General features: G+C 42.3%; 3 gene segments (V, D, J or C); all 3 read left to right on the top strand.

The window, feature by feature from the left end:
* On the top strand, positions 1–580 carry LOC116590253 (the record flags this gene model as incomplete). The annotated part of the segment is given in 2 exon segments: positions 1–148; positions 252–580. Coding segments are annotated over 2 exon segments (477 nt in total), but the record flags the coding sequence as incomplete, so codon positions are not given.
* Positions 581–4,729: 4,149 nt separating this feature from the next.
* Positions 4,730–8,555, top strand: LOC116590252. The segment is given in 2 exon segments: positions 4,730–4,766; positions 8,278–8,555. Coding segments are annotated over 2 exon segments (315 nt in total).
* Positions 8,556–11,443: 2,888 nt separating this feature from the next.
* Positions 11,444–12,130, top strand: LOC116590251. The segment is given in 2 exon segments: positions 11,444–11,587; positions 11,691–12,130. Coding segments are annotated over 2 exon segments (486 nt in total).
* The last annotated feature ends 2,137 nt before the right edge of the window (positions 12,131–14,267 follow it).

The following is a 14,267-nucleotide window of genomic DNA, read 5'->3' as shown; positions in this document are numbered from 1 at the left end:
TTTAACCAGCACAGCCAAGACTCTGCAGCTGGGAGAGGAGCCCCAGGCCCGGGATACACAGGTGTTCCAGTCAGTACTCAGGACAGAACACAGACAACTCACTATGGAGTCTGTGCTTGGTTGGGTTTTCCTTGTTGCTCTATTAAAGGTAATTCATGGTGAACAAGAGATGTTGAGGATGTGAGTGTATATGAGTGAAAGAAACCATGGGTGTGTGACAGTTTCCTGACCAGGATGTCTTGTGTCTGCAGGTGTCCAGAGTGAAGTGCAGTTGGTGGAGTCTAGGGGAGAACTGGTGAAGCCTGGGTGGTCACTGAGACTCTCCTTTGCAGCCTCTGGATTCACCTTCAGTAGCTATGCCATGCGCTGGGTCCGCCAGGCTCCAGGGAAGGGCTTGCAGTGGGTCACAAGTATTAGCTATGAGGGAAGTATCAGATACTACGCAGACTCTGTGAAGGGCCGATTCACCATCTCCAGAGACAACGGCAAGAACACTCTGTATCTGCAGATGAACAGCTTGAGAGCCAAGGACACAGCCCTGTATTATTGTGAGAAGGACACTGAGGGGCGCTCAGTGTGAGCCCATACTCAAACCTCACTGTTGGGGGGGCGGTATCTTGACTACCAGGGAGTGCACGCTACTCACCAGTTCTGTCTTTAATCCCAGGAGCAGATGCCAATGGAGGTTATGGGCAGGTTTCCTGTCAGGATCTAGCGATTCCTCTCCAGAGAACACTTTCCCTCAGGGCCCTCTCTGCACACATGATTCTGAGCTTACCTCTTCACTCTCTGACTTTCAAAATTTGTTCTAATGGGAAAAAAATATACTAAAATGCACAAAATACAGAACCACTCACATTGTTTATCCCTGTCCTTAAATACCAATGAATCACAAATATCTTGATGCTCATCAGCTGAGCTTTTACAGTAATCCCAGAGGCACTCTGCATGCATCACAGTTCCACCCAGCTCAATGTACAAACTTCATACAAGGAGCATAAAATGCATGCTAGACAGGAGACCACAGAGGCATCAAAAATCCAAAGTAAAAGAAGAAAGGGTCTTTGGGGGGAGGGAGTGTCACTGTCTTAAACAGAGCTCAGAGCATCAATGTTACTGACAATATTGGAAAGCAGTGGGACCTGCACAAGGTGTGGTGTGGATGTGGAGCCTGAACATCACACACACACACACACACACACACACACATGCAAGAGTACAAAACCTTCATCACTTTCCCCTAGTTATTCTGCAACAAAGGTGGTTCTAAGACAGAAATACACAGCATACAAGAAGACCACAAGAAGCAAGAAAAATCTAAAAGATACCACCTAACATTACACCTGAAGGATCTAGAGAAAGTAAAATGACTGAAGCCTAAATACAGCAGAAGGAAGAAAATACTAAAGACTAGAGCAGAAATAAATGATATAAGAACAAAAAAATAACAGAACAGATTAAAAAAAAAAAGTCTGATTCTTTGGAAAAATATAAAATGAAATTGAGAAACCTCTGCCTAGATTTATCAAAAAGAAAAGAGAAAGCCCCAAGTAAATAGAATCATAAATCAAAATGTTTCTCTGAGGAACAAATAGGGTTTTGGATGGGGTAACGTTGGGATGGGTGATAAGGGCACAAGCTGGGAGGAACAGTGGGAGTTACACACAAACAGTGAATGGTTGAATACTACATCAAAAACGAATGATATATACAGAGTTGATAGCTGAACATAATTTAAAAAGGAATTTAAGCAGATATGTTGTGACAATAAATAAATAAATAAATAAATAAATAAAGCAAGCTAGAATTCTAGGAGGAACATTCCCCAATCCAAATCCTGAAATTATACTTAAAATTTTGTTTTAAACTATGAGTGGCTGTGGGGAGGGTGGTGACTGGATGAGGGACATTAAGGAGGACAATTGATGAAATGAGTACTAGGTGTTACATCCAACTGACGAATCAATAAATTCTAACTCTGAAACCAATAATGCACTGTGTGTTAACTGAACTAAATTTAAATAAAAATCTTTAAAGCATAAAATAAGAAATCAGTCTAATCTAGTGTCTCGTTCAAAGTCCTTGTTTTGAAAAATGCCAGTGGAATGTTGATCAGGATGGCACAGAAACTATAGATTGCTCTGAGCAGTATAGATATTTTAACAATATTTATTCTTCCAATCCATGATCATGGAATGTTTTTCATCATTATTTGCTGGAACAAACAATCCTAAAATTTATATGGAAGCAGGAAACACCCTGAGTTGCTCAGGAAATTTTGAAAAAGAAAAACAAAGCTGCCGGCATCACACTGCCTGATTTCAAGCTTTACTACAAAGCTTTTTTCACAAAGGCAGCATGGTACTGGCACAAACACAGACACACATACCAGTGGAACAGAGCAGAGAGCCCAGATATGGATGGGCAGCTCGATGCTCAAATAATTTTCGACAAAACAGTAAAAAGTAACCACTGGAAAAAAAGACAGTCTCTTCAATAAATGGTATTGGGAATATTGTTCCGCTAGGTGTAGAAAAACAAAACTTGACCATTCTCCTACACCATAAACAAAGATAAACACGAAATGGATAAAAGACCTCAACATGAGGCAGGAATCTACCAAAATTCTAGAGGAGAACATAGGCAGTAACTTCTTTGACATCAGCCACAGAAACTTCTTTGAAGATATCACCAGGGGTGCCTGGGTGGCTCAGTGTGTTAAGGCCTCTGCCTTTGGTTCAGGTCATGGTCCCCAGGTCTTCAGATCAAGCCCCACATTAGGCTCTCTGCTCGGCAGGGAGCCTGCTTCCTCCTCCTCCTCCTCTCTCTCTCTCTCTCTCTCTCTCTGCCTGCTTGTGATCTCTGTCTCAAATAAATCAAAACAAAATCTTAAAAAAAAAATACATGTCTCCAAAGGCAAAGGAAAAAATAAGCAAAAATAAACTTTTGGGACTTCATCAAGATCAAAAGCTTCTGCACAGCAAAGGAAACAGTCAACAAAACAAAGAGGCAACCCACAGAACGGGAGAAGATATTCGCAATTGATGGTACAGACAAAGTGCTGATATCTAAGATATGTAAAGAACTCCTCAAACTCAAAACACACAAAACAGATAATCACGTCAAAAAATGGGCAAAACACATGAACAGACACTTCTCCAATGAAGGAATACAAATGGCTATCACACACATGAGAAAAAGTTCATCGTCACTATAAAAACCACATTGATATACCACCTTACACCAGTTACAATGGGCAAAATTAAGAAACAGGAAACGACATGTGTTGGAGAGGATGTGAAGAAAGGGCAACCCTCTTCCACTGTTGGTGGGAATGCAAGTTGTGGCAACCACTTTAGAGAATAGTGTGGAGATTCCTTAAGAAATTGAAAGTAGAGCTTCCCTAAGACCCTGAATTGCACTACTGAGTATTTACCCCAAAGATACAGATGTAATGAAAAAAAGGGCCATCTGTACCCCAATGTTTATAGCAGCAATGGCCACGGTCAACAAACTGTGGAAAGAATCAAGATGACCTTCAACAGATGAATGAATAAGGAAGATGTGGTCCATATACACTATGGAGTATTATGCCTCCAACAGAAAGGATGAATACCCAACTACTGTATCAACATGGACAGGACTGGAGGAGATTATGCAGAGTGAATTAAGTCCAGCAGAGAGACCCAATTATCACATGGTTTCCCTTAGTAGAATGTAAGGAATTACACAGAGAACATCAGGAGGTGGAGAGGAGAAGTGAATTGGGGGAAATTGGAGGGGGAGACAAACCATGAGAGTCTGTGGACTCTGAGAAACAAACTGAGGGTTTTGGAGGGGAGGGGGTGAGAAGGTGGCTGAGCTTGGTAGAGGGTATTAAGGAGGGCATGTACTGCATGGAGCACTGGGTGTGGTGCATAAACAATGAATTTTTGAACACCAAAATTTTAAAAATTAAATAAAATTTGTTTTTAAATTACATGATTTAAAAAAAAAAAGTCTCTTATGGCTTGTCTCCCTCCCGATCCCATACCACCAAGAATGTCATTGAACAGAAATTTACGGAGACAATCTATAGAGACAAAGACTTCACAGATAACATGATGTAAATATAAATGTATCTCTCAATAATCACTCTAACGTGAATGGCCTAAATGCACCTGTAAAATGGCACAGGGTTGCAGATTGGAAATAATGACAGGACCCATCCATATGTTGTTAAACTTTTGGGACTTCATCAAGATCAAAAGCTTCTGCAGAGCAGAGTTCTTTATAGATCTTCAATACCATCCCTTTATCTGTAATGTAATTTCAAATATCTCCTCCCATTCCCTGGGTTTACTCTTAGTTTTGTTCACTATAAATACCAAGAAAATACAAACAATTGTTAGAACATACTATGAATCACAATATACCAATAAATTAAGCAGTCTGGAAGAAATGGATGCATTCTTCAAAACTAATAAAATAGCAATACTGAAACAGGAGGAAGTAGAATATATGAGCAGACACTCAGCCAGGAGGACATTGAAGCAGTAATCAAAAACAAGAGTCCAGGGCCAGATAACTTCCAGGGGAATTCTGCCAAACACTCAAGGAAGAAATCATACCCATCCCACAGAAACGGTTTCAAAAAATGAAAGGAAAACTTCTGAACTCCTTCTGTGATGCCAGCATTACATTGATCTCAAAACCAGACAATGGCCCCAACAAAAAGAATTACAGACCAATGAATGCCAAACATGATTGCCAAAATACTCGCAAAGGTACTAACCAAGAGGATACAACAGTACATTCATTTTTTAATTCACCATTTATTTCTTAGGTGTTTTTTGGGGGGAGTCACTACTTTTATTTTTTTAACACGTTAATTTAATTTTATTTTTTCTGTGTTCCAAGATTCATTGTTTATGCACCAAACCCAGTGCTCCATCCAATAGTATATTAAAAGGATATTCACCAGGACCAGGTGGGGTTTATCTCTTGTGTGTAGGGTAGCTCAGTCTTTGCAAATCAATCAACATAAGAGATCACTTTAACAAAAGAAGAGAGAACCTTTTAACCCTCTCAATTCAATAGGGAAAGCATTTGACAAAATACAGCATCCTTTCCTGATTAAAATTCATCAAAGTATAGGGATAGAAAGAACATACCTCAACAGAATAAAAACCATCTACAAAGAGCTACGGGAAATATCATTCTTAATGTAGAAAAACTGAGAGCTTTTCCCTTAAGGTCAGGAACACAACATGGATGCCCACTTTTACCACTATTGTTCATCATAGTACTAGAAGTCCTAGCCACAGCAATCAGACAACAAAAAGAAATAAAAGGCATTCAAGTAGGCATACAAGAAGTCAAACTCTCTCTCTTTGCAGATGACATGATACTTTCTGTGGAAAACCAAAAAGACTCCACCCCAACATTGCTAGATTTTATACAGAAGTTGACCAACATGGCAGGATGTTTAATCAATGCACAGAGATCAGTGGTACTTCTATAAATTAAAAATGTGATTTGAGAAAGAGGAGATAAAAAATTGATCCCATTTTCTTGATCCATTCATCTGTTGATGGACATCTAGGTTCTTTCCATAGTTTGGCTATTATGGACATTGCTGCTATAAACATTTGGGTGCATGTGCCCCTTTGGATCACTACGTTTGTATCCTTAGGGTAAATACCCAATAGTGCAATTGCTGGGTCATAGGGCAGTTCTATTTTCAACATTTTGAGGAACCTCCATGCTGTTTTCCAGAGTGGCTGCACCAGCTTGCATTCCCACCAACAGTGGAGGAGGGTTCCCCTTTCTCCGCATCCTCACCAGCATCTGTCATTTCCTGACTTGTAGATTTTAGCCATTCTGACTGATGTGAGGTGATATCTCATTGTGTGGTATATATACACAATGGAATACAATGCAGCCATCAAAAGAAATGAAATCTTGCCATTTGCGACAACATGGATGGAACTAGAGCGTATCATGCTTAGCGAAATAAGTCAAGCGGAGAAAGACAACTATCATATGATGTCCCTGATATGAGGAAGTGGTGATGCAACATGGGGGCTTAAGTGGGTAGGAGAAGAATCAATGAAACAAGATGGGATTGGGAGGGAGACAAACCATAAGTGACTCTTAATCTCACAAAACAAACTGAGGGTTGCTGGGGGGAGGGGGTTTGGGAGAAGAGGGTGGGATTATGGACATTGGGGAGGGTATGTGCTTTGGTGAGTGCTGTGAAGTGTGTAAACCTGGTGATTCACAGACCTGTACCCCTGGGGATAAAAATATATGTTTATAAAAAAATAAAAAATTAATTAATTAAAAAAAAATTGATCCCATTCACAATTGCAACAAAACAATGAGACACCTAGGAATAAACCTAACCAAAGAAGTAAAACATCTGTACTCTAGAAACTATGGAACCCTTGTGAAACAAACTGAGGAAGACACAAAGAGAAGGATAAATATTCCATGCTCATGGAATAGAAAAATAAACAGTGTTAAAATGTCTATGCTGCACAGAGCATCTACATATTCAATGTAATCTCTATCAAAATACCATCAACATGTTCCACAGAGCTGGGAGCAAACAACCCTATAATCTGTATGGAACCAGAAATGGCCCCAAATCACAGGGGAGCCTGGTGGTGGATATTAAGAAGGGCATGTATTGCATGGACCACTGGGTGTGATGCATAAACAATGAATTTTGGAACACTGAAAAAGTAAAATAAAGCTTAAATTAGTAAAATTAAAAATAAATTAAAAAAAGAAAAAAAGAAAGAAAGAAAACCAAAGGTGGAACCCTCACAATGCAAAGCTGAGATCGTCAAGAAATCATGGTACTGGCAGAAAAACAGACATATAGATCAGTGGAACAGAATAGAGAGGCCAAAATGGGCCCTCAAGTATCTTCCTTCTCTCATTAATAAAGAAAGGCAAACAAACAAACAAATAAATAAATAAATGAAATCTTTGAATATTATAAAAATAAAATATTCATGATTCACAATGCAGTGCCACATGGTTAGGACTTCACACCCCAGCTGCTCTTCCTAGCTCATCTGCATCCACACCTCATGGGAAGCATGTCCAGTAACAATTGCCTCCCATGTCCTGCCTCTGTTGGAGAGGATGTGGAGAAAGGGGAACCCTCTTACACTGTTGGTGGGAATGCAATTTGGTGCAGCCTCTTTGGAGAACAGTGTGGAGATTCCTCAAGAAATTAAAAATAGAACTTCCCTATAACCCTGCAATTGCACTCCTGGGTATTTACCCCAAAGACACAGATGTAGTGAAAAGAAGGGCCATCTGTACCAAATGTTTATAGCAGCAATGGCCATGGTCGCCAAACTGTGGAAAGAACCAAGATGCCCTTCAACGGGTGAATGGATAAGGAAGATGTGGTCCATATACACTATGGAGTATTATGCCTCCATCAGAAAGGAGGAATACCCAACTTTCGTAGCAACATGGACGGGACTGGAAGAGATTATGCTGAGTGAAATAAGTAAAGCAGAAAGAGTCAATTATCATATGGTTTCACTTATTTGTGGAGCATAACAGATAGCATGGAGGACAAGGGATGTTGGAGAGAAGGGAGTTGGGGGAAATTGGAAGGGGAGGTGAACCATGAGAGACTATGGACTCTGAAAAACAATCTGAGGGGTTTGAAGTGGCGGGGGTGTGGGAGGTTGGGGTACCATGTGGTGGGTATTATAGAGCGCACGGATTGCATGGAGCACTGGGTGTGGTGAAAAAATAATGAATACTGTTTTTCTGAAAATAAATAAATAAATTTAATAAAGAAAAGGATCATGTATAAATGCTCCTTGTGGTTTTTGAAAACCCAGTGTCTGCATCCACTCTATGAGTCTCTCCCTAGGATTGTCAGTGTCTCCAAGATTCTGAGACAGACAGAGTTGGTTTCCACCATTTGGTCTATTTACTAATCTTGAAACTCAGGAACATTGCAGACCTCACTGCATAAGATCAACTCTGACCTGGAGTGGTTCAGGTAAACAGGAAAGTCCCATGGTGGAGAGCACAGGCCCAGACATGGGCTCGCACTTGCCTGCTGTGTGCTCTTGGACACTGACAAAGCCCCTCTCCATTGCAGTGTGGATGTATCCACCCATAAAATCATGATAAATGGGTACCTGCATCACATGTTATTCATAGAGAAAAAAAAGGCATTGAGTATGTGAGTGGATAGTAGTGAAAGAAACAGTGGAAGTGTGACAGATTCTTGACCAGGATGTCTTGGGCCTGCAGGTGTCCAGTGTGAGGTGCAGCTGGTGGAGTCTGGGGGAGACCTGGTGAAGCCTGGTTGGTCCCTGAGACTCTCCTGTGCGGCCTCTGGATTCACCTTCAGCAGTAATGCCATGAGCTGGGTCTTCCATGGGCTGCAGTGGGTCTCACATATTAGCAACGATGGAAGTAGCACAAGCGACGCAGACTCTGTGAAGGGCCAAGTCACCAGCTACAGAGATGACACCAAGAACACGCTGTATCTGCAGAACAGCCTGAGAACTGAGGAAATGGCTGTATAAAACACTGTGTGAATCACAGTGTGAGGGGACATCAGTGTGAGCCCAAACACAAACCACACTATAGAAGGGGATGTGGAACAACAGCGGGTGCACACTACAATTCTGTCTTTAAACGACATGAGCAGATGTTGATGGAGGAAATGGGCAGGTTTCCTGTCAGGGGCTGTGGTTTTCTTTCCATGGAGTACTTTCTCCCGGGGAGCCTCTCTACACACATGATTCCGTGCTTCCTCTTCACTCTGTCATGTGAGAAGTTAGGAAATCAACTATACTAACAAGTGCAAAAGTCAGTGTCACTTGCACGTATTTGTTCCTGTCCCTAAATATGAATGAATTACATATATCTACATACACATATTCTGAACATTTTCAGGAGTCCCAGCCGCACTCACTGTGTATCCAAGGACCACCCAGCTCAATGTACAAGTTTTCTAGAAACAGCATAAAGTGAAACCTGGCCATGAAGCTATAGAGGCAACAAAAAAATAAGAAAAGTGAAAGAAATACCAGTGAGAAGGTCACTATCTGGAACTAGGCTCAGAGCATGAATACTGTTGAAGCATGTGAAAGCAGAGAGAAACCCATGAGGACATTGTGTAAATGTGGTCTGAAGATCTGTCTGTCTGTCTGTCTGTCTCTCTCTCTCTCTCTCACACACACACACATACAAGTGCACTATCATGAGAGAGAATCTAAAAATTTATCATTTTTATTCAACGGAGCGTCTTGTGTAGAGGCAGTCTCCTACACTGACCAAGGAGGGAGAACCCAGGGGTTCTTGTTAGATTTACCAAGTGTGGGGTGTGAGAAGAGGGAGGGATTAAGGTTAAGGTGTGAGCAGGCAATAATCAAGGATAGGTTGTAATGACTATTTCCACTGAAAAATACGAAAACTTGGAGAACAAAAGCGAAAAATCACCATTCTAAGTAGAAAACAGTCTGAATCCTTTGTAAATGAAAAGAATGTCACAGGGGAAAAGCACAAATTATAAAATGATAATAGAGATGGACTGAAGTCTTAACCAGTGTCTAAGAGGAAAGCTGGCCACTCTCCCAAGGTCACCAACTGGTTCTGAAGTTCTTGGGTTCACTGTGTGCTTGCACAGACCAGAAGTTTCTGCTGGGTCCTTGAGAAATCTCAGGTTGAGATGCTGGTTGGGAGGAGCCTTCTACCTTCTGGGAATAACTAACTGATCTTTCCATTGCTGAGATCTGCTCAGTGTGTGTGACCTCTGCCATCACAGGTTGAAACATAAGGACGATGTGATATGAAGAAAAGGTGGGGCCTTAGGGAAGCATTCAGGTCAAGAGAGTGCAGCCGCATGGTGAGATTAGGGCCCTTATATACCAGGACTGGGAAAGCTCCCTGCACTGTGACCCTATGTGAGGTGACAAGGAAAGGATGGATTAGGAGGTGGGTGCTCTCCAGACTTCAAAGCTATCTGCCCCTGACCTAGGACTTCCCATGCTACAGAACTGGGAGAAATGAGTGTCTGTTATTTACAAACACCCAGTCCATGTACATTGTTACAGCAGCTGGAGCAGACAAAGACATTTGTGACACATGAACCCAAGCATTGATGCTCTGGAGTTCCCCTGCTGTATTTGTTGTGAGAAGTACTGGTAAGGTCCTTTAGTAAGGTTCAAGTGTGGATTTCCTACATGTTCCCTCCTGCAGATGGGACTACCCAGCTGGCTATCCCGGACGCTGTGAAATAGACACAGTGGACACATAGGAGACAGGGTTTCTGAGACTGTGGAATTTTATTTTAAAGATGCTGTTTTGTTTGTTTGTTTGTTCGTTTTTTAACCTTTCCAGAAGTTGTGGATGTGACCACCCAGGGAAATTGGAGTCTGAGAATCACCTTACAAAGTTGTGTTATACTGATTGCCATGAGGTGTGCACCTGTCACTGAATGTTCTGTTGTTAACCCGTGTCCTGACTTAAAACCCACCTGCATCTGTGACTCTTCCTGGGGTCATGATGGTGGGGTCCACATGCTGTGCTCAATACTGGAAACACTCAACGGCACCCACATTACCTGTTGACATTTTCACTCTTTAGTTGTCTGCAATACTTTCTCTAATGGGTTTCTACACTAACCAGGGAATACGACCTACTATCCAGCCAGAGTTGTCGTTGGTAATGTCCACACCATCAGAGGCTCCTGGGCACCCCAAATGGCTGTTCCCTAGAATCCCACCTCCACCCACATAAACATAAGCACACCTGTTACACATTCTTCACTTTAAGCACTGATGTCAGCTGGTCTCTGTTCAGGTCCACATACACCCTGAGTGTCATGTACACTCATCAAGGCTATTGCCAATAACCATAGAGATGACTCTGGCCAAATGCAGAAATAACAAAATATTAGAAACTGGAAAATGCAACTCCATGAAAAATGATTCTCTCTTTATTTCAGGTAATCTCTAGAACAAGCAAAATCATCCTGTCCCCATTACAGGTGGGGTTCCACATTCCTCATGAGCCTGACATTCTGTCGTGCAGGTGGTCCATGGATGCAGTACATCCTGTGGGAGGAGCACAGAAAAGATCATGGGGTCGCTCTTACCCTGTACATACTCTAGACTCCTCAAAAACCATCTAAAATTCTAGGTATACACTCACATCTCTTAATGGGGTCACCTGAAATCTACGCCTAAAGATTTCTGTGCATGTGAAAAAAGGTAACATACAAAGGTTAAGCCTGGCCTGTGCTCTGGAAAATCATATAAAAAATCTTATTTTCCATTAAGCTGTTAATATCACGAAATCAAATGCAATCACACTTGCTCTGGTGACTGCCCTCTCTGTTCATATAGACCCCAAGATGAATATATACTCAAAGGACATGCAAATAGGGCCTTTGCTCTGATGATTAAAGCGGCCCAAGCCTAACCCTGCAGCTGGGAGAGGAGCCCCAGCGCCCATACTTCCAGGTGTTCCCATTCACTAATCAGGACAGGATAAGGAAAACTCACCATGGAGCTTGTGCTTGGCTGGGTTTTCCTTGTTGCTCTTTTAAAAGGTAATCTTCAGAGAATAAGAGACCTTGAGTGTAAGACTGGATATGAGTGAGAGAAACCATCGCTGTGTGATAGTTTTCTGACCATGATGTCTTGTGTCTGCAGGTGTCCAGTGTGAGGTGCAGCTGGTGGAGTCTGGGGGAGACCTGGTGAAGCCTGGGGGGTCCCTGAGACTTTCCTGTGCAGCCTCTGGATTCACCTTCAGTAGCTACTGGATGAGATGGGTCCGCCAGGCTCCAGGGAAGGGGCTGCAGTGGGTCACAAGTATTAGCAATACTGGTAGTAACACATACTACGCAGACTCTGTGAAGGGCCGATTCACCATCTCCAGAGACAACGGCAAGAACACGCTGTATCTGCAGATGAACAGCCTGAGAGCTGAGGACATGGCTGTGTATTATTGTGCGAGAGACACAGTGAGAGGACATCAGTGTGAGCCCAGACACAAACCTCACTGTAGGACGGGATCTGGACCTCCAGGGGGTGCACAACACTCTCCAGTTCTGTCCTTAAGCCCCAGGAGAAGGGGCAGCTGGAGGATATGAGCAAGTTTCCTGTCAGGGTCTTTGGCCTCCATGCCTGCAAGCTTTTCCCCCAAGGGAGCCTCTCTGGACACATTATTCTGTGCTTCCTCTTCAGTCTCTGACTTGGATATTTGAGACAACAACTATACTAACATGCACAAAAGACAGTGTCACTTACACTGGTTTGTTCTGTCCCAAAATACCAAAGAATTATAAATATTTCCATGCATGTCATCTGAACCTTACAGGAGTCCCAGCCACACTCTCTGTTAATCAGAGGACCACCCAGCACAATGTCCAAGCTTGTTAGAAGCAGTGTAAAGGGCATGCTGGATGTGAGCCTACAGAGGCATCAGTAATCCAAAGCAAGATGGGGGCCTGGTGGCTCAGTGAGTTAAGCGACTGCCTTTGGCTCAGGTCATGATCCCAGGGTCCTGGGATCGAGTCCCGCATCGGGCTCTCTGCTCAGCAGGGAGCCTGCTTCCTCCTCTTTCTCTGCCTACTTGTGATCTCTGTCTGTCAAATAAATAAATAAAATATTAAAAAAAAATCCAAAGCAAGAGAATTAAGAGCCATGGTACTGTCTCTATTTTGAACAATACTCACAGTATCAATATTAATCACAGTGTGGGAAAGAGGAGGAAACCAGAACTAGGATTTTGTGTGCATACAGAGTCTGAAGATTACACACACACACAAACACACACACACACACACGAATATAAAACATTTTTAAATTTTATTTTTTCACTGATCCAAGATTCATTGTTTATGCACCACACCCAGTGCTCCATGCAATCTGTGTCCTCCATAATACCAACCACCTGGCTCCTCCAACCTCCCAACCCCCGCCCCTTCAAAACCCTCAGATTGTTCTTCAGCCTCTCATGGTTCGTCTCCCCTGCATATTCCCCCAACTCCCTTTTCACTTTCACCCACTGTCCTCCATGTTATTCCTTATTCTCCCCAAGTAAGTGAAACCATCTGATAATTGACTCTCTCTACTGACTTATTTCACTCAGCATAATCTCCTCCAGTCCCGTCCATGTTGCTACAAAAGTTGGGTATTCGTCCTCTCTGAGGGAGGCATAATACTCCATAGTGTATATGGACCACATCTTCCTTATCCATTCGTCCGTTGAAGGGCATCTTGATTCTTTCCACAGTTTGTTGACTGTGGCCATTGCTGCTATAAACATTGGGGTACAGAGGGCCCTTCTTTTAACGACATCTCTATCTTTGGTGTAAATAATCAGTAGTGCTATTGGAGGTTCATATGGTAGCTCTATTTTTAATTTCTTAAGGAAATTCCACACTGTTTTCCAAAGAGGCTGCACCAACTTGCATTCCCACCAATAGTGTAAAGGGGACCCCTTTCCCTACAATCTCTCCAACATTGTTGTTTCTTGCCTTGTCACTTATTTGTTTTTAATTTAATTTTATTTTTTTCAGTGTTCTGAGATTCACTGTTTATGCCTTGCCATTTCTGCCATTCTAACTGGTGAAAGGTGGTATCTCAGTGTGGTTTTGATATGAATTTCCCTGATGGCTAATGAGAATGAACACTTTCTCATGGGCCAGTTGACTATTTATATATCTCCTATGGAGAAGTGTCTGTTCACGGCTTCTGCCTTTTTTTTTTTTTTTTTTTTTTTGTTTTTAATTTATTTTCAGTGTAACAGTATTCATTGTTTTTGCACCACAAACAGTGCTCCATGCAATCCATGCCCTCTCCAATACCCACCACCTGGTTCCCCCAACCTCCTACTTCCCCGCCCCTTCAAACCCCTCAGATTATTTTTCAGGGTCCATAGTCTCTCATGGTTCACCTCCCCTTCCAATTTCCCTCAACTCCCTTCTCCTCTCTAACTCCCCTTGTCCTGCATGCTATTTGTTATGCTCCACAAATAAGTGAAACCATATGATAACTGACTCTCTCTGCTTGACTTATTTCACTCAGCATCATCTCTTCCAGTCCCGTCCATGTTGCTACAAATGTTGGGTATTCATCCTTTCTGATGGAGGCATAATACTCCATAGTGTGTATGGACCACATCTTCCTTATCCATTCGTCCATTGAAGGGCATCTTGGTTCTTTCCATAGTTTGGCCTCCGTGGCCATTGCTGCTATAAACATTGGGGTACAGATGGCCCTTCT

This window comes from Mustela erminea, chromosome 5 (assembly GCF_009829155.1).
Source record: "Mustela erminea isolate mMusErm1 chromosome 5, mMusErm1.Pri, whole genome shotgun sequence".
Taxonomy (NCBI): domain Eukaryota; kingdom Metazoa; phylum Chordata; class Mammalia; order Carnivora; family Mustelidae; genus Mustela; species Mustela erminea.
This window is presented reverse-complemented; position numbering and strand designations above follow the sequence as displayed.